This window comes from Pholcus phalangioides, unplaced genomic scaffold (assembly GCF_987345545.1).
Source record: "Pholcus phalangioides strain wild (caught in Gottingen) unplaced genomic scaffold, Ppha-v1.0 ptg000031l_1, whole genome shotgun sequence".
Lineage (NCBI taxonomy): Eukaryota > Metazoa > Arthropoda > Arachnida > Araneae > Pholcidae > Pholcus > Pholcus phalangioides.
The window spans coordinates 776,437-799,053 of record NW_028301621.1 but is presented as its reverse complement, the minus strand read 5'-3'; the positions used below and the strand labels follow the sequence as shown (position 1 = coordinate 799,053).

At 37.7% G+C, this 22,617-nt stretch overlaps 1 protein-coding gene across 2 annotated transcripts in view; it reads left to right on the top strand.

Moving 5' to 3' along the window:
* Positions 1 to 22,617, top strand: part of LOC149066969 (spectrin beta chain-like) — a 72,079-nt gene that overhangs the window by 7,746 nt on the left and 41,716 nt on the right. For both annotated transcript variants that reach the window (XM_089253015.1, XM_089253014.1), the window contains exons 2-7: positions 1,862 to 2,011; positions 8,972 to 9,123; positions 9,213 to 9,386; positions 9,539 to 9,711; positions 19,677 to 19,792; positions 19,997 to 20,109. In XM_089253015.1, coding sequence (XP_089109141.1) covers positions 1,885 to 2,011; positions 8,972 to 9,123; positions 9,213 to 9,386; positions 9,539 to 9,711; positions 19,677 to 19,792; positions 19,997 to 20,109 — 855 coding nt within the window. In that variant the 5' untranslated portion in view covers positions 1,862 to 1,884. The remainder of the gene's footprint in view (positions 1 to 1,861; positions 2,012 to 8,971; positions 9,124 to 9,212; positions 9,387 to 9,538; positions 9,712 to 19,676; positions 19,793 to 19,996; positions 20,110 to 22,617) is intronic.

Genomic DNA, 22,617 nt, shown 5'->3' with positions numbered 1-22,617 from the left:
TAAAAGTGATGAATTTATGGAAATTTGTCAAACTTACACAAGTGGTTGGCGATTATGCATAATAACCGGATTTATCACATTTATCGTCACACACACGCACATTTCAGAACTTCTAAGGGTCTTGAAAGTTTTGAATGAATTATTCGAGAGAGATGTATAGGAGAAATATTTCCCAAAGTAGGTGATATCACCTCTCGTGTGACGCTGGATCAAACTTTGTAAGTAGGATAAAATTCAGTATCCTCTGCAGGGGCGACTCTAGGGCTGTGCGACCGCATGGGGTGCCACAACGGACGTAAATCCGGAGAAAGGGAAGAATATTTAAAAATTTGAACAAAATGTTTTTGCTTGACAATTCTAACTATGAATGTTTGAGAGAAATGTGTGGGAATATAAGCACAGAGGCAGATGTGTATTTTCCAGAGGGGCTATAGCTCGGGGTGGCAAATTTCAGTAATTGGTGGTCAAGTTCATTTCATTAGAACGGAAAAGGGCAGCAAAGCCATAAATCCGCCATCATTCGTGTTTTAACAAATCCGTGTCGATGTTGCTTTCGTATCCAGTACCTGTTACTCATAAGTTCGGGGCCTTGGGCAACCCTTTGTATGTGGCTTCTTTGAAGCAGATGTATGCAGGGATAGAGGGCCTGTGTGCCCGCACAAAGATGATTAAAAATATTCATTAACCCCCCCTTACGATCAGGGACGTAACATTGCGCCAGTGAAATAAATTCAATCTAGCTGACTGTTTCTTCAAATTCTTATTTCCTCATCGCGAGGGCATATTGTAACCCCATGAAACAAAGCTGTGCGTATGTGTTTTCTCCCTCCCGGTTCTCCCACCACCATCTTGATATCTCAACAAGGTGGTGGCAACTGAGATAACGATGGGTGGTAGTTCTCCTCAGTTTCCCACTCCCCTCTTCCGCACACACATATAATGTATCGTTCTCGGAGAACTAATCCTTTTATTATATCTGTACATAGAAATGAGAAAGGTTAAAAAAATAACAACTACAAAACAAATTCGTGGGTGAGGGCGAAAAAGTAAGGCATTGTACTAATATGCTCTAATCCAATTGTCTCTGTATACTGTTCCTCTCCCTACCCTTATTTATTTTCTTTGTTTTTTTCAACGTGGAACAAGGCTACCACATTTATCGCCTTTATGTCTAATACAGATCATTCAAATTTATCCCCGACAGCTTGTACGGGTAGGTGTTAAATTTTTTTCTACAAATGCAAAATATCGAAAGAAGCTGCTTTTGACATCCGAATGGGTCCCGAAAATTTGTGGGCTCTGGGCACGTGCTCCGTTTACCCATGCGGAAAATAGGCCCTGGTAGTATTGTTTATCGTACTGCTCCAGATTGTACCCTTGTCCTCTTCTCGAGGAGAACTGAATATGCAAATTGAACCGGGAGATGCTTCCGTTGACTCGAGTTTTGTTGATTGTCGCCTTAAATAGCATCACGGACGGGTGGGGAGGAGTTTCCCTGAGCAAAATAATGTAAACAGCTTAGTTCAAATCTCGGGCAAAGTACAGTAATGCACAGAGACACCCAACAAGTACCGCAGTTAACATCAATTGCAATGCAAAATTATCGTGATTTCCTTGTCCACGCACCTATGTTAAGGCAGCCGTGATTCTTGGTGTTAGTTCATCTGGGAAGCCACGCGATGAAGACATGAGCTTATCTCATTTGAAAGAATTTTGAATTTTACTTGAAATTTTCTTATTTTCAGTTTAACTGCTCTTTCCTATTGTTAATATAAGCTGTATAATAAGGTGCTCTTTTTTTTCTTAATCTGATAAGTATAATGTAGAATTATTCTTTAATGCGTACATTTATTCACATCAGGTGCGTGCTAGAAGGAAATAAAGATGACTACGGACATAGTGACCATGAGGTGGGATCCCGGATCCCACCAGGATACTGACGATCTCGAGTACGACGGCGGGAACAGCTCTTCAAGACTCTTCGAACGATCACGAATCCGAGTTCTGGCCGGTAAGTAGCCGATACTCTCAAAGAAAGTACTGGTAACGTAAAAGATGCCTGTATCTTTTCTCGCCGAGGACTGGAAATATGAGTAGGGCTGTAGTAGCTAGTAGGGGGATCTTGACGCACCGGGGGACGGCGAATGCGGATTCCTGAAAAAAATATTTTACATTAAGAAGATTAAAGGATTATACTTATTTCGAGTTAATAAAAAAAGAAGTCGTTTGAAATTAAATTAATTTCTGACGCCATTGGTTCTACAACTTCTTGTACCCACGGCTCCTTTGCCCTTGTCGTCCGCGTTTATCCGCGGTTCCCCCAGGAGAAAAGAAGCGCTTCAAAGCACGGAACAGGCACACATCAATATCGCTAGCTGGCGGCAAGAGCAACTTCAAAAGGCTGAGACAGCCCTCGTCCTGATGAGATGGATGAAAATTCACGCTTCGCTTCAATTGAGTCCTGGGGGGAGGGACGAGAGTATTTTTTCGTTTCGACTGACTTGAAATTGGGTAGTGAGGCTACAAAAACGCATGCTTTCTCCGGCGGCCGAGTCCAATAATTAAGAATAGTGCAAGCTTGGGAAAGATAATGTGTGTGTGCGTGAGGGTGCAGAGAGAGAGGCACAGAGAGGAGGGGAGGAGCTAAGTGGGCTGTAGCTCAGGACATAGTTATTTAATTAACTGGTGATCAAGAAAATTAAATTAGAACGGAATTGTGGTGGTGAAATTTGAATATCCCACAGGTGGTAAAGCCATACATCCACCTCTGCCTGTGTCATAGCCTCTTCTCCTTCCCCATATGATAGAAAGGCTGTCACCGCTCTAGTCTAGGTGCCCGCGAATCCGTACCAATTTTGTTTTACATGATAAATTAACTGGAAAAAGTACGGTAATATGAGAGGACCCTCAAAAGTTGTTGGACTTTTCTTCAAACCGACCACAACTCCGCTCTATCGCCGTGGGCAATGTACTACCGAATGAGTTGGGCCGCATGTGTACTTGAGTGTTGTGCTTGTATTGTTAGAGCTGTCATCAAAATTTTTCACACTATTGGTGAAGCGCAATGAGTGAATATTTGTACCGTTGTAGGTCTGTTGCAAAAACTGCTGGGCTAGGGCCCCCCCCTCAAAGCTGTGTGTGTGTGTGTGTGTGGTGCAGCGAGGCTCGAAACAAAATTTCCATCCTTGCAGACACGTAGTTTCACCGCCCCTTCCCTGTGTATAAGTCGCACCAGTAAAAGAAACCTTAATCCTCGCAGCTGTGTTACCAGGTAGACATAGGCGTAGGAAGTGTTTCAGATCTGTAGTGTAGGTGCTCAGATTGATCTTTATGCAGGAAATTGTAATTTGCTATTTAATTCTGGGAGTGCTCAAACCTGTTCCACAAAATTCTGTGGGTGCTAGTGCCCACAACACCCCCCCCCCCCCCGCTGCCTCGGCTCCGGTGCTACTATAAGTAAATGAAATGCATAATCAAAATTGGAGTTTTTTCTTCGACTCATTCCATCGGATCCAAGAAATACTTTGAAAATTTTAGTCGAAACTTTTTTTTTGCTGTAACTATTTTCCATTAACCCTGATTTACGCTCCTGATCATCACTCTGTGCGGCTGCATGGCCCTACAGAATCCCCTGTTGAGGGGGCACGTTCCCTATACTAGACACGTTTCTTAAATTATTAAATGAATCTCTGATTTCGGTCCCGAAGCATCGGAAGCAGATTCTCGCAAGGTTTATTCAGCAAAAGTATAGTTTTATCTGAGAAAAGAAAGAGACAATTGGAGGAAACGAGCAGCAGCAGCCGAAGCACAGTTTGTCGCTGTTTTCAGCCGCTTCCTGTTTTCGCTCGGCGGACGCTTCCTTTCATTACTCGGAATCGAGCTCCTTCGGATTATTACTATTTATTTATTTTTTTCCAAAAGCAACTCTAAAACTAACGTAATTTTATTGTAATTAAAAAGAGCGGTTGAAAAATAAAACTTTTTCGGCGTTTTATGTGATGCAATCTCTCTCTCTCTCTCTCTACATTTCGAATATTCTGGAATGGATAAAACCAAATTTTGGTGGTGAATCTTAATAGAAACTATTAAGATTAAATTTCTTCCGTCCACGATGTCCGAAAAAGAATACATGGAAGACTTGATAAAGCAATACAGAGGTAAACAAGTCTTCTTTTTTCTTCTGGTCATCTTTCGAAGAAATGCTGTAAATTTCGAGTTTTTTAATACCACTGTATTTGAAGTTTCATATTGTATGGCGCCTCGTTCCAATGCTCTCTAGACGTAAATTTCGAAGCTTCGCTGAAAACTAAGACGCCTTCATATGTATTAAGGAGTTCTACTGAAAACTGGTCAGAGCCGGGGAAGCATGCATTTTTTCTCGGACCTGCAAAGGGTGAATTCGCTCTCCCCCCCGCCCCCCCCACCTCCACCTCTGGTCTGACGCTCGGGGCGCCACACTCGCCTGCTACCAGCGAATTTCAAATGACAACTCAATAATGTAGGTATGTCATCTGCCGTTGCTTCTAAGTACTAAGCCTATATCTTCTCTGTCATTGCCTTTTCCATTATGAAAAGTGTAAAGTCAAAGATGGTAATTTGCGCACTTGACAATGGATAAACGCACATAAGAATTAGTGCTATCCTTGAGTAAGAGTCTCGGGTATTTTACTTTATCCCTATTTTTTCATCTCATTTTTTTTTTTAACTTTCAGTGCCCTTAATCTTTAGATCGGGTATTTAAAAACCGAAAAGAAAGCATCATTCACCGGAGCAAGGAAAAAAAATCAAAAAATTCACTTATCAGGGCATTGTTTTTTCACTAATATCCCTATTAACCCATACACTTGGATATGGTATTGTAGAATATAGTAATGCTACTAAATACGAATTGACATAGGAATCAAGCTTGCATAATTGTAATCACTGTTTAAAAGTATAACATACTAGTAAAAATTCTTATTTATCCTTGGTTGAATACGATGATTAATATGAAATACTATAACAAGTTAAGCACAAAAATTAAATCTATATACATTATTTACAACGAAAAAGTAAAAAAATTCCTTTCCACTGATAGTATAGCATTCTAGAGTGAAGTAAAAAAATATGTCACCTTCTCTAGTATATACTTTCCTTCATAAGCTGTTACCTAGATTGCCGAAGTGCTGACTGGGACCTGTTCAAGACTTTTTGACAGGATTGGGGGGGGGGGGCAGTGCGCAAGACCGTAACTAGCGTGTGGTGGGAGAGGAGAGGGGGGCAACTGCCACGGGCGGCAAAATTTAGGAGGTGGCAATTTGAGGTGGGAACAAAGAACACAATTATAAAGTTAAAGTTGTGGGGACAAATGCTGTTTTTCACAACTTTCCCTCAATTTTTGAATTCAAATATCTCTGCGAATATTGCACTTCGAAACGCAGAATGTTTTGTTGGCTTCAGGAGAGACATGACAACAAGTTTCTAACTGGGTTTTTGAGGACAGGGTGCTCGTATGAAAAGTTGATTTTTTTTATTTTGATTACTATACAACCCCTTACAACATAAATGACATATCTATTCCAAGTTCACGTTATTTGGACACTTTTTCTAATTGGAAGTATGCCTTCGGTTTGGCAATAAACGGTTTGCCAGCAAAATGCGGCAAGGGGGAATTGAGTAATCATCTTAAATATATATCATACGTAAGAAACATCACTGGACTAGAACTACTGCATCTATCAAATAAAAAATACAACTTCCATGATTCCTCTACTGAAATTGAGATGACCGGTTTTTGATTAATGATCCGCATAGAAAAAGTCAATATAGCGCAGGGGCGTAGCCAGAAATTTCGTTCGGGGGGGGGGGACTAACCAAAGTGATAGAACTATTTGGCCATCTTTTTCCCTTTTTTCGGTAACTTTCTCACATGTCTGCGGGGGACCAGACCCCCAAGTCCCCCCCCCCCCCGCTACGTCCTTGATATAGCGTGATATTGATAAAAAAATTTTGAGCAATAGAATTGAATAGAAATTGAATTGCCAAGTTGGTAATTGTTTGCCGTTGCCGTTGCTAGTTGATGCGAAGTACCGAGCACTAAGCTCTCGTCTTCTTCGTCTTAGTTTCTCTACTTAGGTAGAGATATTGATCAGTCAATGGCAAAATGGTTGCTTAAAAACAACCATCGGTAGTTTTTTTTTTTTAATTATATATAACCCTTTATATATAAAATATTCTCACTAATACAAAACAATATCAATATACTGTTAACAGTTTTCAAGGGTTAGTTAAAACATCTTCTACCCCATCAGATTACACTTACTTTCAAAATAAATCCCGTCGACCACAAATATTCTCACAATATGTACAATATTAAACAAATCAGTTTTTCACAAAGTGATTAACACAACATAAGTTTACAGCATATTTTGCAATATATTTCCATTTAGACAAAAAATGATATGTGTATATACATGAAAACTCCAACAATGTCACCAAAACCATTCAATATGATTTATACACATTTGACAAACATATTTAAAAAATATATAATTATAAAATAGAAAAATAGAGTATAAGGTTACAAATGGTCATTAGAATTTACAGAACATCAATACACTCCTCAGAATCATATTACGTAACTCTTGAAAATTTGACAATTATATTAAATTAAAAAATCTATGCTGATTTTTAATAGGTCTTATAATATAATTAGTATATAGGTCACATAACAAATGGTTATATAATTCACAAAGCGTTCATATCATATACCTTTCAATTAATATTTAATTTTATGAATGACTATTTACATAGACTGTTCTCACTCCACCAATGTTAAAAATGGAATTGACCGGTAGTGATTAACATTTCCATCATTTCACAAAAATTTGATGAAATTTATTTATAGTAATATTTATCTATACTATGCTGTGGTATTAAGCTATTAATAAAAATATGTCTTTTCAATCATAACTTCAGTATGATTAACCATTATTGCCCGTTCTACGACAATTAAAATTCCTTTCTAAAATTTGTAACCAAGATATTCTTTGGTCTTAGCTGTGCTAATTTCTGTTCAGCTGGGTAGTTGGATGCTGAGCTGATAATATCCACTTCTGAAGCTTCTCAAAGTACTTTTTGGCCAGTTTCTTTATATATTTGTAGATCGATGGAATTTGAAGATCAGCGTGCAGGTCGGTTAGTCTGAAGTATTTTGGAGCACCTGTGAATCTCCTGAGAATATAACTTTGATGTTTCTGGAGGTTCTAAATATTGCTTTTCTGAGCGAAAGCCCAAGCCGGTGCACCATATGTAAGAACAGGTCTGATAATTTGTTCATACATAATTTTCTTGTTCTTTAGTGATACATGTGACTTTGGGTAGCAAAAATGGAGGATATTTCCATTGCAACTTTCCATTGCAATTTGTGATTTTTTTATCACTTGCTCGACATGATATTTGAAATTTAGGCGAGTGTCTATGTATACTCCTAAGTACTTAGTCACTATGCTTGGGTCAATCGCTTGATGTTCAATAAACAAGTAAGAATTTTGTGGAATCTCTTTATTTGTCAGCCACATAAAAACACACTTTGAAACATTTAATTTGGCCCTATTTACTAAATTCCAGTATTCCACTTCTTCCATCAGCTCCTGGAGGTTGCTAAGAGCCTTAGAAGCTAATTGTTTGTTACTCTTGCGCTTCTTACTAATGTGATTTTACCATATATAAACAGCAACTGTTAAAATTTCAAAGCAAACTAGGCAATTCAACTGACATTATTGCTATATTGATTTTTTTTTCTATGCGGCACACTAATCAAAAACCAGTCATCTCAATTTCAATCGAGTAATCATAAAAGTTGTATTTTTTATTTAATAGGTGACAGCAGTAGTTCAACATACAATATAATATACTGTATATACAGTATAGAGGATGTCCTGTAAGTGCTAGCACGGCCTTTATCTCATAAACCGTCCGTCGTAGAGGTATGATTTATGTTTAAACAATGCTCAACAGGCGTTCAACAATTATCCTGTACCAGTTTTGAGAGTGGAAATACAGTGTATAACAAAATTAAAAAAATCTAAATTTTTATGCGGTCCCTCTGTGCTCCAACTCTCAATTAGAAAGTTGCTGTCCTGTCTCTCCTAAGGCCAAAAAAAACCCGTGTTTCTAAGCGCAATAATTCACAAAGATATTCAAATTCGAAAAACGGAGGAAATTTGTGAAATAACAGAGTTAAATGCGGAAAAACCGTTTAACCCGCATAAAACAAGTTCGATATAACGGGGAATTTCGGTTTATCAGATTTTTCTTTCTTCTGACTGAGGCGTCGGAGGTGCGATGGGTGCTCGAGCATCCACCAGTGCCGTCGTAAAGCATGGGTGCCCAGGTACCTTCAGAGAAGCCTCCACCCCACACACACACACAAAAATGAGATCTGGTCAGGGCGAGACTTAGGCAAGTGAAAAGGGTACGGCCGCACTGGACAACGCTTCTTTCTCTGGTTTATGCTGTTCTTTCAATCTGCTGATTTTTTTTAAGAAAGGCACTATCTCGTTAAAACTCAAAATGAAGAGCAGCTTTGCGAGTATTTGTAACAAGAAACTTTTCTTCTTTGAAAGCTATCTGGGTTCCGGGATTTTTAAGGATTCCATGGTGCTTGATCATGCAGAACCCCAAAAAAGCTGTCACTGAACCCCAATATTCCGTGAAACACCAGTTGGAAAACCATGGTGTAGAGCAGTGTTCCTTAACCGCCGGGCCCTGATATCATTCATACCGAGCCGCGAGTGATTTTCCGTTCCATTTTTCCCGTTCATTTTCCGTTGGTCGTGTGTTTGACCGGGCTTTCGACTCACAATAATGAATGAAACTGGGCCGCGGGCTTGAAAAGGTTGAGAACCACTGGTGTAGAGTGTATATGTTCTGCCTATAAAGTTTTTCTGCTTAAATTCACATTGTGTGTTTTTTTTTTTTTTTTTGCTAGATGAGAGAGAAAATGTCCAAAAGAAGACTTTTTGCAAGTGGGTCAACTCTCATTTAATACGCGCAAACTGTCACATATCAGATCTTTATGCAGACATGAGAGATGGCAAAATGCTCATGAAACTTTTGGAAATTCTCTCGGGTGAAAGACTGGTAAGTTTCTTCAATACTTAGATAGAGCTATAGATATTGTGTGTTATATAATCATTGGAAATCAAACCGACTATTTTTCTTGATTACAGCCGAGACCAACCAAAGGTAAGATGCGGATTCACTGTTTGGAAAATGTTGACAAGGCGATCCAGTTTCTTCGTGATCAGCGGGTTCATCTCGAAAACCTTGGCTCTCACGATGTTGTGGATGGTAATCCTCGTTTAACATTAGGACTCATCTGGACCATCATTCTTAGGTTTCAGGTGATTGAAAATTTTTTTTTGCAAATATCATTTGAATAAATTGAAAAATAATAATTAAAAAAAAACGCTCTTGCGTACTCTTAAACCATCGGAAAAGAAATGAGCATGTAAGATAGCTTGAAAAATATTCTTTTGCTTGTGCATCTTTCTAGATTCAAGACATCACTTTTGAAGAGGTTGACAATCAAGAGACCAAGTCAGCTAAAGACGCTCTTTTGCTTTGGTGCCAAATGAAGACAGCGGGCTATCCTAATGTTAATGTGAGGAATTTCACTACCAGCTGGCGAGATGGATTGGCATTCAATGCTCTCATACATAAACATCGGTTGGTGCCAATTATTTTTAGTGACATTTTTTCTGAAAATCTTTGCATTTGAAACAGTAAAAAAATTCCATTTTATTCAACTATACATTCTTCGCTATGTTTTAGGCTTAAACTGCATTTTCCTACAAGTATTATGAGTCAGAGCTCTTTTAATTGAGTGTTCATCATGCTTCATCTGAATTTCTGATTCACATTTCTTCCCTTTTCAATTTGACTACAGTTCAAATCATTGCCAGTTTCATACTCAAACCTATTGCATGCTTCTCATCATGATCATTTGATCAATTTTTTCATCGAACTTTTTTTTCTAATGAACTCAGCAAAAAATCTATATTTGCTCGATAGTTTCTCTGTGGTGCATGAATAGCTCATGCAGATCAGTCTTAATGGGTCTCAGTAAGTCCATCTCAAAACTTAGGCCAATCCGTGCACTGCCGGGTGGGGGTGAGGGGGCTGTGTGCTTACGGGAGTCCCATATAATGAGATCTAGTGCCGTGATTTTTAAAAGTATGTAGGCTGGTGGGATGGTATTCCCAGAGAGGTAAGGGGGGTGGGGCTTCCAGGATGCTTTTGAAATGGCCCTGCGTCTTAGGGACATTGATATATAGGCATCGCCAAGAGTGTTGTGCTGAACGAAGGATATTGATGCTGCTTCTATTCAATGATTAGTAGGAACCAGAATTTACCCAGTATATGCACAATCATTATTAACAAGGATGTAGGTACACAATCGCCAGAACAAAGCAAATAAGATGGAACAGCGAGTGCCACATGTTTGAGAACCGTTCATTTACATACATATAAATTAGTTTTGTTATTACTTGTTTACAATGTTGTACTGTCTGAATCGCTTATAATGGACACAGTTATTACAAATTTTCATATATAACGAAGTCTCCATTTCCCGTGAATTTCATATTGCATATCTGTGCTTATCAAGCAGGTATAGATATAACAAAGCTCATTTTCATTACCATATACAGTAAAAGTTTGTTATAACAACAGTTCACAATATCAAGGAAAATTGCCTTTATATTTCTTCTATTCTATTCGATATGACTTCTCGTTATAAGTGAATTTTTATTTTTTTCTCTGTTAGGTTATAAAATTGTTGCTTTGTTGAAAAGCTTGAAAAAGTTGTTGCTCCACCAGGAATGTCTTTTGGATTATTGGATTATTTCATTCTAATATTAACAAACGAATAGAACTGGAGTCATGAAATTTATTTTTGTCTCTCAGCAGTTGATTTGGTAAGGGGGGGGGGGTGCGGTAGCCCGGTTGATAAGATGCTCGCCTAAAGCAGTGTTTCTCAACCGCCGGGCCGCAGCCCAGTACCGGGCCCTAACACTAGTCACACAGGGCCGCGAATGATTCGCAGTTTTATTTTTTCCATTAATTTCTCGTTAATTGTGTGCATGACCGGGCCTTTCACTTACGCAGAAGAGATTTACTGGGCCGCGGGCTTCCAAAGGCTGAGAACCATTGGCCTAAAGTACCAAAGGATGTTTAGAGGTGTCGCGAGTTCGATACCCGGTTCGTCCTTGTCAGAAAACTTTCCTGACACAGAGGTACAACAGAAAAAACGGCGACTTGACCGCAGCAAAAAATTGCTACCGCAGGGAGTCCCCCATCGAGGGGGTTAGCGCACCAACCTCTCGATGAGTATAAAAAACAAGCCAGCCGTTCGGAATCCGCAATAAATTGTAGGTCCCGGTGTAATTAGCCTTCGTGTGCAGAAAATGACCGTGGTGCGACAAAAATGATCAAATGATTTAGTAAGACATTTCTGCATAGAATTTCGTATTATCAAAGTGATAATACGAAGTAGTGGTGTCGACCAACACCACTACTTCATCACACTCCAACTGCAGCCATATCACTATACTGCAATTTACTACCATTAACGAGTTTCGTTGGAAGTAAAGGTGCCCTCTATCAGTGGTCACCTCAAGTTTGTTAGGAAAAATATCTTGTTCTATATTCTTCCCTCAATTCGCACTCGGGACCTGACTGCAATCTTCATGGTGGTAGATGAGCATCTTACCACCACTCCACTCAGGCGCAAGTATTATACCACTGCTCTCTTCCCATGCATGTCTAATCAGAATTTTTTTTTCACTATTTGTTCAGCCATTCGGAAATTATTTTAAACTGCAAGTCCTGGTCCTGTGAGTCTCTTAGTCACTCGGAGAGACAAGTCGAATGTAGTCATCATGTATCCCATGTGTGTAGTGGTGTAGTCAAAAAAAAGATGGAGGGGGGGGGGGGTTAAAAAATTGGACATTTTTGTGTCTAGTCCTTCTTAGAAGTGCATAGAGTGATTTTTACAAGGAAACGTGCCATGAACAGCCATTGTGGTTATTTCTTAAAAGAGAAAAGGGAAAACACTGCTGCATTTTGAGAATTTTTTGACGGTATAGTGAATGCTTCCTAATTTTCAACTCGGTATAACCAAATATTTTTTTGTATCTTTAGCATTAGCTGTTTGACAATCACTTGAAAATTATTTGTTACAGCGAAATTTTCGTTATAAGCCATACTCATTGTATCAGACTTTTACTGTAATATTTTTTCTGTCTTTTTCCCGGACTTCATTATAAGTGTATCTGACTGCATTATTTAAGTTTTAAGTTTCCTTTGTTGGGACATATGAAAGTTAATATATGTGTGCAAGGGCGTAAAGTTATTGAAAATGTTGGGGGGGCTCAAGCCCCATACAATGGAACCTCGTTTATTCGTCGCGTCGTATAAACGAGGTTTTTAAGCACGTCGTCGAACAGACGGGTCAAAGCGTCGTATAAATGCAAAAATCGTATAACTGAAACGTTATCTCTATCTTACTCTTCCGCAAAAATTTCCCTAAGAAAACTAAAAATTATTGTAATTCAAAACCATATTTCATGAAATTGAAATCAAGAAAAAATTATATTACAAAAAAAATTACTCGAAATACAGCACTAAGATTGACATAACATTGCTGTTTCATAAACCTCGAGCACTCTTATGATGTTCCTTTCAAGATTTGAAATACAAAAATGCGTTATTTATAAACTTAAACAAAAAATTCGTCTGTGTTGTTCGATTTCTATATTCAAGAAAAAAGTCAATAAAGCATCGAGTTCAGCTCTTCTGAAAAAAATCAGTTCTGTTTTAAAGAACTGTTTTTGCGTGCATCTACGGTCAACAATCAACCTCCGTTAGCAGTCAGTTCATTTCGGAACTTGCAACAGATATTGTTGAAGCCACCTCCATTCCGTGGTCACATCCGCAGGAACACTTTGAAAATTATTATAATTTTTTTCAAGGACTTTTAAAGACTTGAAAATGAACTTTTTCTCCAAAGATTTTCAAGGAGGGTACGAACCCTGTCCCTATATATCAGGGCTTGACAAATCTCGGGCTCCAGGTCACCATGGCGACTAGAAAATCGGTATCGGCACCAAACATTCTCTGCATGTGATTGCTAGAGTGGAATCATAGGATGACGAAAACAGTGTGGCTTTCAACATGGGAGGGGAGGGGGGTCTCCGTAAGTCCTGAAAAAATCTAAAAAACATCATTTCGGACCGTTTTTCTTCAGCAAAAACCATGCTTGGCTCTTCAGGAATATGGCTGTTTCCTACATAGTTTTTGATTTGTCAAGATCGGCTATATTCAAATGACATCAAAACAGGAATCATTCAATGTTTTAAAACAGTATTGAAATTTATACTCGATGAAAAATTCAAAAAGCATGGTCATATAGGCTTATGCAGCCAGAGCCGCTATCCTATAAAATGTTTGACAAATGATTTTACTTCATGTTCATTTCCTTTTCGCTTTAGAGGTGGGGGGGGGGGGGGAAGAGGACAAAATCACTGAAAATATTACGATTTGATATTTTGGTTTTTTGTTGGTCGACATTTCTTCGAGCAGAAATACTTAATTTCGTTTCATTTGTGTTCAATAATGTGCATTTCAATATAGTACAGGAGTACCGTATTTGATTTGCAAAAAATTCAATATAAACAAACAAAACAAAAATATTAAAATGTCTGAGTGAGTACAGTGTTTAAAGAGAGGAAAAATGCAACACCATACTGAGCTTTCACGTATTAATAATGAGAAAATTATTATTGCGTAATTAATGACAAAAGTTCGGTGTAGATAATATATGATATGGTGATAATCTCATTATGAAATCAATGATGCAATAATTTTATTGCATCAATTAAAAAAATGTGAAGGAAGAGCAACTTTTTTGCGCATTAACCCTATATAGTCCCGTTGATTTTTGAATAGACATGGTAAATGGTCAAAAAACACAAACAGGTTTTTTGGTATTTCAGAAAGTACATCCTTTAGTGTCATTTCAGTAAAAGGTACAGCTATATAAGTACAATAATTTTTATCTATCTAGAAAAAGCTGATTCCTTGTTGGTGTCGTATTTGATAGCTGTCCCAATTTTACATGCTCAGAGATTTATATTATAGCACCAAATTGAGGGAAATGGAAATAAAATTCAAGGACGAAACTATTCAACTTTGCTGAGCAAAATTCTATCTGTTTATAGATAACATTAAAATTAAGGCAGACTATATTTTACCCTTAATTAATTATTTTAGCTAGTTAAATCCAGTATAATTAATTAAATTGCTGTTAACATATGCTAACAGTGCCAATTTGCATCGGTTTCTGGAAAAAAAATAATTTTCAATACGTTTTATGGAGGAGAACCATAGAGGGTATAAAAACATTGGTTTCGATTTTATTTGGCCAACATAGGTGATCAGTTGCTATTAATATCAAACCAAAAAATTTGGGTGTCATAAGATGTTTTTTTTACACAAATTATTTTCGACTTATTTTGTTCCTTGTTATTAGAGACCACTGTTTAAGCAAAACAAATTTGAATAATCCAACTCGCAGTTTTCCAAACTTTTTGTTTCATCGTCCTCCTCTTTAGAATTTGTTTTTTTCTCAATCCCCCCCCCCCCCCGGACCTTTCCATGCCCCCAAGGGGCGATATTGCCCATTATAGGATACTCTGATCTAACTGATCATAACTTCAATAACAATCTCTGTTCCCATTCTTCTAATCACTATCACCGAATATTATTACCAAAATCTCTTGTGTTGTCTGATCAATAATTTCATGGTCGGTTTTCTTTCACCTTTCGTAGTTTTGTAATTTCTGAACTCCGGATAATCCACGCTCGGATAATCGAGGTTCTACTGTACTTTAGATTTCTTTAGCAATCTTGTTCCAAACAATGTTTGTCGTAAAAGCTTTTGGCCTCAAGAATATCTGTATAAACATTTTATGCAATCGCAAAATTCCCAAAAAATTAGAGAAACTGCTAATGAGGTTGTACTTACCAAGATTATTGTTGCTCTGCTACAAATTGGGCTTTGATGATGATTCCTTCATCATGAAGAATGAGTAAGGATGCAACGATCGATCAGCGTTGACTTGAAAATTTGTAACATGAACACTCAACGATGACACTTGGATTCAAAAACAACTGGATGTTTCTTCCTCTTCTTATATGCTATAGTTAATATGACAATCCTGTTTTCGGTATTGTCAACTCTGTACAGAAAAATTTCTCACGTCTTCGTGCGCAACCATTTGTCGGCAATTACCTTTTGTAACTACTATAATTCTGCTGGTCAAATGGTGATTTGACCAGCCGAATTCATCTTTTGTGACCATTTCGGATGTCTTTTATTCTTCGTTCTTTTCTCATGGTTAGTACATCTGGACAACATAAAAATGTAACACTGTGCTAGCTTCCTGAAGGAGGGACACATAGATGTGTGTTACTTAAACACCTATAAACACATGATTCAGTTAGATGGCGGTATCCATGACTGAAAATTTCGGGAAAGTTCTCACGCTTCCTCAGGGAAAAATTTCCAATACATCTGGCTGCCCATTCGTGTGTGTCTTTGTTCGGAATTCGCCTATATATATGTGTGTGTTTGTGTATGCTCCGCCTCGCTTCAGGGCAGTTGTATGCTAGAAAGGCTACTAAATTTCTACAGTGGAACAAAAATAGTCAAAGCGCCGCTGACAAGAAAACTACAACATCGATCTCGTTATTGCTATCATATAATACATTGCTACCTCCAGAGGGGTGTACAAACAATGAGGAAGGAGATCGTACAGGAAGCGATATAGACCGGTCAACCAGTTCCCAAGTTAACAAGTGAGGGGGGAGTTGGGGTGTATTCTGTTGAACAGTTTTCTCCTTTTTTTTTTCTTAACTCATAATGGGTATCTGTCACAGGCATAGTACAGAAGTGCATTCAAGAGGATTCACTGATGGCATTTTCTACTTCTGTCGCCAGCCGATCTACAGAGACAGTAAACAATCCTCAGCTAAAATCCTAAGAAAAAATAAATTAGTGATTGCTCTTTTCTGATGCCCGTGTCAGAAGTACGGGCTTTGTTGTCCTCAATGGTTAATGCTGATTGCGACCCAACGCTTTTCTTTGATCTTGTCCCAAAGCGATTTGCCTTGTCCTATCTACCCGCGAAAGCTGGTTGTCTGGAATAACTACTATATGGTCATACAGGCCCCCTAACTAGGCTGGGGCAACCGGGGCATTGCACCAGGGCCACATGCCTAATTGGGCGCCACAAAATAATGTACATTTATTTTGCATAATAATAATCCTTTCCAAGGGCCCCCAGAAAAAGTGTGCCCTGGGGCTCCCGAAAAGGCACGCTATGGTCCTGTGTTCATAGAAAAAGAATTTTCTCGCTAAACATGGAAAGAAAACCTATAATTTTTTTCTTTGTTGAATTAATTTTCAATTTGAAATCTTATAAACGGATGACCGACCGAGAGAGAGGCTTGAAAAGATCTCTCGACCAAAGATCTCGTTGTAAAGTCATAACTATTATCATCAGAATCATCAGACATACATTGCACTATAAACATGCCCCCTCCCCCCCGCTCAACGGTGGGACTAACCAACACCTTCTAGAGCAAGCTGCTTTAGAAGGTATTGGACTAACAGGGCTCCAGTGCGGGGGGACGATTCTTCCCCCCCCCCCTATCATTTTTTGTTTTTCACACGAAAAATTCACTGTATCCACCAAAGGCCCTGATGCAGGATAGGGGATGCCTATAACATCTCTTTTATAGTCCTTGCCAACAAAATTAGTGAAATGGGATTACTCGTTATCAAGTTATCGCAGCTTCCGGTCATTTTCATTTGGTCCCCGAGGACTGACTATTTATGATTTATTGAATTTTAAATAGATACATTTTGCGGCACTTACATACCGATATTGTGCATGCATTTCACTATTTATAAAGGGGTGGCCAACCTGCTTCCTTAGGTAATTGAAGATTAATTTTTACTTTTTAAATTGAAGAAATTCTTTTCAATTTGTGAGCGATATTTTTCTTATGAATGAATGAGTCTTGTAGCAAACTTGTAGGCTATCTCCCTCCCCCCCACCGATAATGTGTAGTAGGCCATCTTTGCAATGACCTAATTAATAACTTTTTATTGAATTAGTTTTAGTTTCGTTTCTCATCTTCGAAATTCCCAACCAGATGGGGAGCAAAGCCGCTTGAAAGATAATCTTAATGCAGCTCTTAATGCAGCTTTGATGGGGAGAAAACGTTGAGGGGGCGGGGATATCACATACCTCATTGGCGTTGCTGTCACTGCCTTTTCAGTCACCTCATCAATAAAAATTATACAGTTTGTACAATTTTTGTTGATACACATGCACAATTTAGATTAGGATGTTCAGTTTTCCTACTCAAAAATTCAAAAAAAAATTCTAATTTTCTTTCCTAAATGAGCATTCTTACGAAAACGAAGAGCCAGTCAAATTATATTAGTGGAGGGTGCAAATCTGTTCCACAAAACAAGGGTTATGGTGTTGACTACACTCTTTAGGAAGACGTTGGCTGAGGTGTTGGTTTAAAATTTCCATGAGTGCTGCGAACGTAAATAGTTCAGGAATCCCTTAGTTATAAAGATAATATTTTGTATTAATTGTTAAAATGTAGTGGTGACTTAACGAATGGGCCAAAAAAGCCCGGTCGAGGGGTTGGTCTTGGACCTTTGAAAAATTATCATTTATTTTTCATTTCCTTTTTTAAAATCAATATTATAATTCACTTGTTGTTTATTTGATTCTATGTTCTACCCCCCCCCCCCCTAGTCAAATTTTGTTGTAAAGGGGCTTGAAAAATGTTTCGGCATCGGTCCTCAAGATCTGTTATGAATGGGCATTTAGAATGTGCTTTTTTTCCCCAATATTTTTCAAAAAAACATTGGGGGGGGGGGCCTAAAAGTTATTGGTCCTCCCGCATATACGGGACTCAAGCGTGTACGAAGGAGAGGGAGAATGCATTGCACAATGGTTTTTTTCAGTAATTACCTCTAGGTTCTGGCACCTATTCTTTATAGAGTGCAATTTATTTCGGTTTCAATATCATTGCTTCCCAATGTTCAACCTCCCCCCCACCATGCATCTTTGGGCTTATTTTCATGTCGGCGCCATGGCCGTCCTCCGGTCGCAGTGAACAAAAGAAGAGACACTCAGTTTTTGCCACAGGCAAAGAAGAAAGAGCCCCCTCAACACCTCAAAGAATCTTCCTCTCAGCCGTGCCTTCTGGCAGTAAGGATTGGAACCGATGGAGGGTGCAATTGGGGATTCAACGGCAGGGAAGAAATGAGATAAACGTATTGTCATGGAACAAAAAAGCCAAAGACCATCCAGATTTTTTAAAAGAACTAAAATTTTGAGCAGATTGTTTCCATTAACTAATTCATAATTAGGACAACTTTTGGTTAAAAAAAAAATTTTCATCATTGCAAAATGAATAAGCCATATTCATACGAATTTTTGGGGGGGCTGAGCCGCGTCTTCAAAAATGTTGGGGGGGCTCGGGCCCATGGGCCATATAGAAGTTTACGCCTATGTATGTGTGCATAATGACAGTGACAATTCTCTGATGAACTAAATACTATCAAAAGTTTTAAAAAACATTTATATGTAGAATTGCTGTTGCTAAGAGGTATAAGGTCTAATAGGAGATCAAGCTGCTATGGAGGCTACAAATAAGGAATCATGTTGCAATTATTATTGATAAAAATTATGCTTTTGTTAATTATGTTGAATTTTTAATCCATCTAGATCAGTGGCTCTCAACCTGGGGATCTATGGCCTTCTTGCAGTACTGGGATATTCTAGGGGGGAGCCATGGGTGAAAATTTGGTGGAAGGTGAGCCCTGACAGGGGGTTAAGGGAGCTATAGAAAGCTAAAATTTGAGTGTGAAGAAACAAAGCTTTTGAGTGAAGCATGGTGGGAAGGTGGCCAGATGGACCCCCTGCGTTAATATGACACTGGACTGGCTCTATGGGTAGTTCTGGATTCTGAAAGTAGACCCAGGAGCCTCATGCTTATGGGAGGTGTACGTGATAAGATCTGGTACTATAATGATTTTCATGAGTAAGCATGATGTATGTAAATTTTTACTTCCAGTTAAGTATGGGGACCTAGAACAATTACTTTGCCCGAGGACCCGTAATGGTGAAACAGTCCTGCATAAACCCCCCCCCCCCCCACAAGATTGAATGCTCACTCAACTCTAGTCTAGGGTATAGATGGGGATTTATAACAATATGGTGGGGAGGGAGGAGGATATTTATATTATGTATGTTCGTTGGATTTTTCTGTAGGACTGCCAGATTTTCTCCATAAAATTTGGATCTTCGGAGGGATGACAGACCCCCCCCCCCCCCACCTTACTTATAAAATTTTTGTTCATAAATTTAGTTTGATGGGCTAGGTTGAGAAACACTGAAACACTGATCTAGATTATTGTTTTTTGCTAATTTTATTTATATTTAATTGGAAATACACAAATTAGATATAATAATCACAATATATTATATTGTGCATATTTTTTGTTTATATGTGATTGATCTAATCATTTTTGTCTCCAGGCCGGATTTAATACAATATGAGAGACTCTCTCGTTCCAATGCAATTTATAATTTGAACCATGCCTTCACAGTTGCTGAGCAGAAGCTTGGTTTAATGAAACTCATGGACCCTGAGGGTTTGTAATTTTTTTTTTCAATTTCTTATCTTTCTGATGGAATTTACTTTATTACGAAAAAAAAAAAATTTGTGCAATTTCATTCACTAAAGTTCATTACATTTTTTACTAAATTTATTTTTTTTCTGATGTTAGTCAAGGTAATTGATACTATTTCTCTGTTTGAGTATTGATGTGTGCCTTTTCTTTGTCCATATATTGCAGATGTATTTGTTGAAATGCCAGACGAGAAATCAGTAATTACCTATGTTGTAACATTTTACCATTATTTCTCAAAAATGAAGGCTGACACTGTACATGGGAGACGAATTGGGAAAGTAAGGATCACATTTTTTTTCCAAAGACTTGTAGATGGTGATTATATGTGTATGTTACAATACATGTGGTTCATCCGGTTGTTATGCACAATAACCACCTGAAACGGTCAGCAAATATGCCTAATAACCAATAAAAATCTGGTTATTATGCATAATGACCCATTTATAACATATAATTATAACATTTACAGTAACACATACACCGCATGTGATTTTTTCATTAATAATTTTTATGTCATCAGGGAAATATATTTCAAATATTTTCTCCAGTGACTTTCAAGAATTAAACTTTCCCTGTACATAGTAGTACATAGCAGTAATTATGTATGTAACAGTTTGTTTTCAGACTGATTATTAAAAAAAATTAGCATTCATTGAGCAATGTACATCACTAGGCTCAAAACGAACACATTTGCTGAAGCTTCAGGAGAAATTATATATCAAAATGCATAGATAATGAATCTTTTTTTTTACAAGCATAATTCTTTCTGTAAACATGTTCATAATCCAAAACACTTTTATATTGAATCAAACTTCCCCATTCGGTGTGGTGCACACTGAAGCTGTATATTTGAATGCACCATTGACACTGATTGGTTAAAAACATGAAACCTGTATTGAATTCTAATAAATAAGTAGTCATATTATGAGAAATGAAATCTGAAAAGCAACTCAACTCAAGTTTAACAAAAAAAATTACCATTTCTGATGGGAAGACGGGAAAACTCAAAAGCCTATCTGTGCTGAATGAATCCAGCAAAATTGCTTGAATGGCAAGTGAGCTATTGTCAGTACAGGAAAATACCAAAATGATAATTTTTTAATTTTAAGTGGTTTTTTCCCCTTTGATAATTTAACACTAGAACCGCGGTTTGGGTCATTTTGACCCAACGTACTATTCTACAGGAAAAAAGGGGTGCAGAATTTTCTTGGAAGTGGTTACCCTTTCTAAAAGTATGTGTAAATGAAGATAGTGAAGAATAAAGGTCTTTGAAGGTCAAGGCCAATTCATTGTCTGAACAGATTATCTTTTTTTCAATGGGGTAATGGCACAAGTAGAGCTAAATATTTTTTTCCTTTGTAAACTTGAATACCTGGAATTCTGACGGGACTCAATGAAGATTTTGGGAGAGTAAAAGCTTAACTCTAGAAAAAACGTTTAGTTGAAATTTCTGTAGGCAAACAATGTCACAGAAAAAGAGTAAACTTGTAGTTTGCACCAAATATGTTTTGCACGGATTTCGAAATCTTGGGAAGTATCAGCGTCCAACGAATCTCTCTTTCAGAGCACATAGTGATGCAACTGATCAAACCATTTGAGAACAAGGGCAGAAATGGCTCAACCGACACCTCTTTTCACTACACTGAAGCTGGCTCAAATGCTAAAAGCCAAGAAATACGAACTTAGTAGAGACGAAATCGAAGAGCAATATTATCTCACACAATAAAGATAGTGAAACTACAGTTGTATGGAACAATGATGCCACAATGACAATTTATCAAGGGGAGAACGATATAAGTTTTTCATTACTCAGCACGCTTCATCTGGCAGTCGATATTGGAAGAAGTTAGCTTCAAAAAGCTTCCTCACACACACAGAAACTATTTCACACTACAATTCAACAAAGTGTAACGATCGTAGTTGTAGCGATCAAATGCCCAGAAAATACAAATACAAATACAGAAAAAAAAAATAATACAATCAAGGCATCATAGGCGTTTTCTATAACATCCTGGATCTCACTATAAAAATATTCCTATATTTTGTATAGAGCAGTACAGAAGGCCAGAACTTATTTTTTGAAAGCAGTTCCTCTAAAATCTTATTGAAGACCTGCATTCATCATGCGTGTTGCCCTTGCGCAAAAGGAAACGTTTGTGCGCTCTCGATCATGTTTCTGTTCGTGAGCGATCAAAATAATAATAATAATAAATAAAAATAAACGAGTCTTATATGTCAGGTAACATAAAAATGTGGAAACAAAACTGTTAATTTTTGCATGGGTTGTGCAAATGTGCAAGAATATTGGAAAAAAAAAATTCCTCAACTGCTCATCATAAATTCCACTATCAGTAAGAAGTCAATACTTATTTGACAGAATCATATTATAGACTTTTCCATGCTCAATTTGACACGCTTATTTTACATCTTTGTCATATTATGGGATTACTAAAAAATATTTTTTGGACTGAATAGAGTAAATAATGTATACTAAATCTTATTTTTACTGAATTACATCATTTTTAGCTAATTTTGAAGCCCATTTTATATTCATAAACAAATATAATTTTCCATTATGAATACACAATTAAACAACGATGATTAAGAGTAGGGAGAAACCCAGAAACCATAAATAAATATCCTGTTTTCGCTATGAAACACTGTTTTTTCGAAGTTTGGGTCAATTTGACCCAGTCCGCGGTTCTAGGTATACCGAAAGTGCCGCGGTTCTAGTGTTAGTGCCGATTTTAACATTGTTTATTCAAGTACATCGAGAATGTTCACCT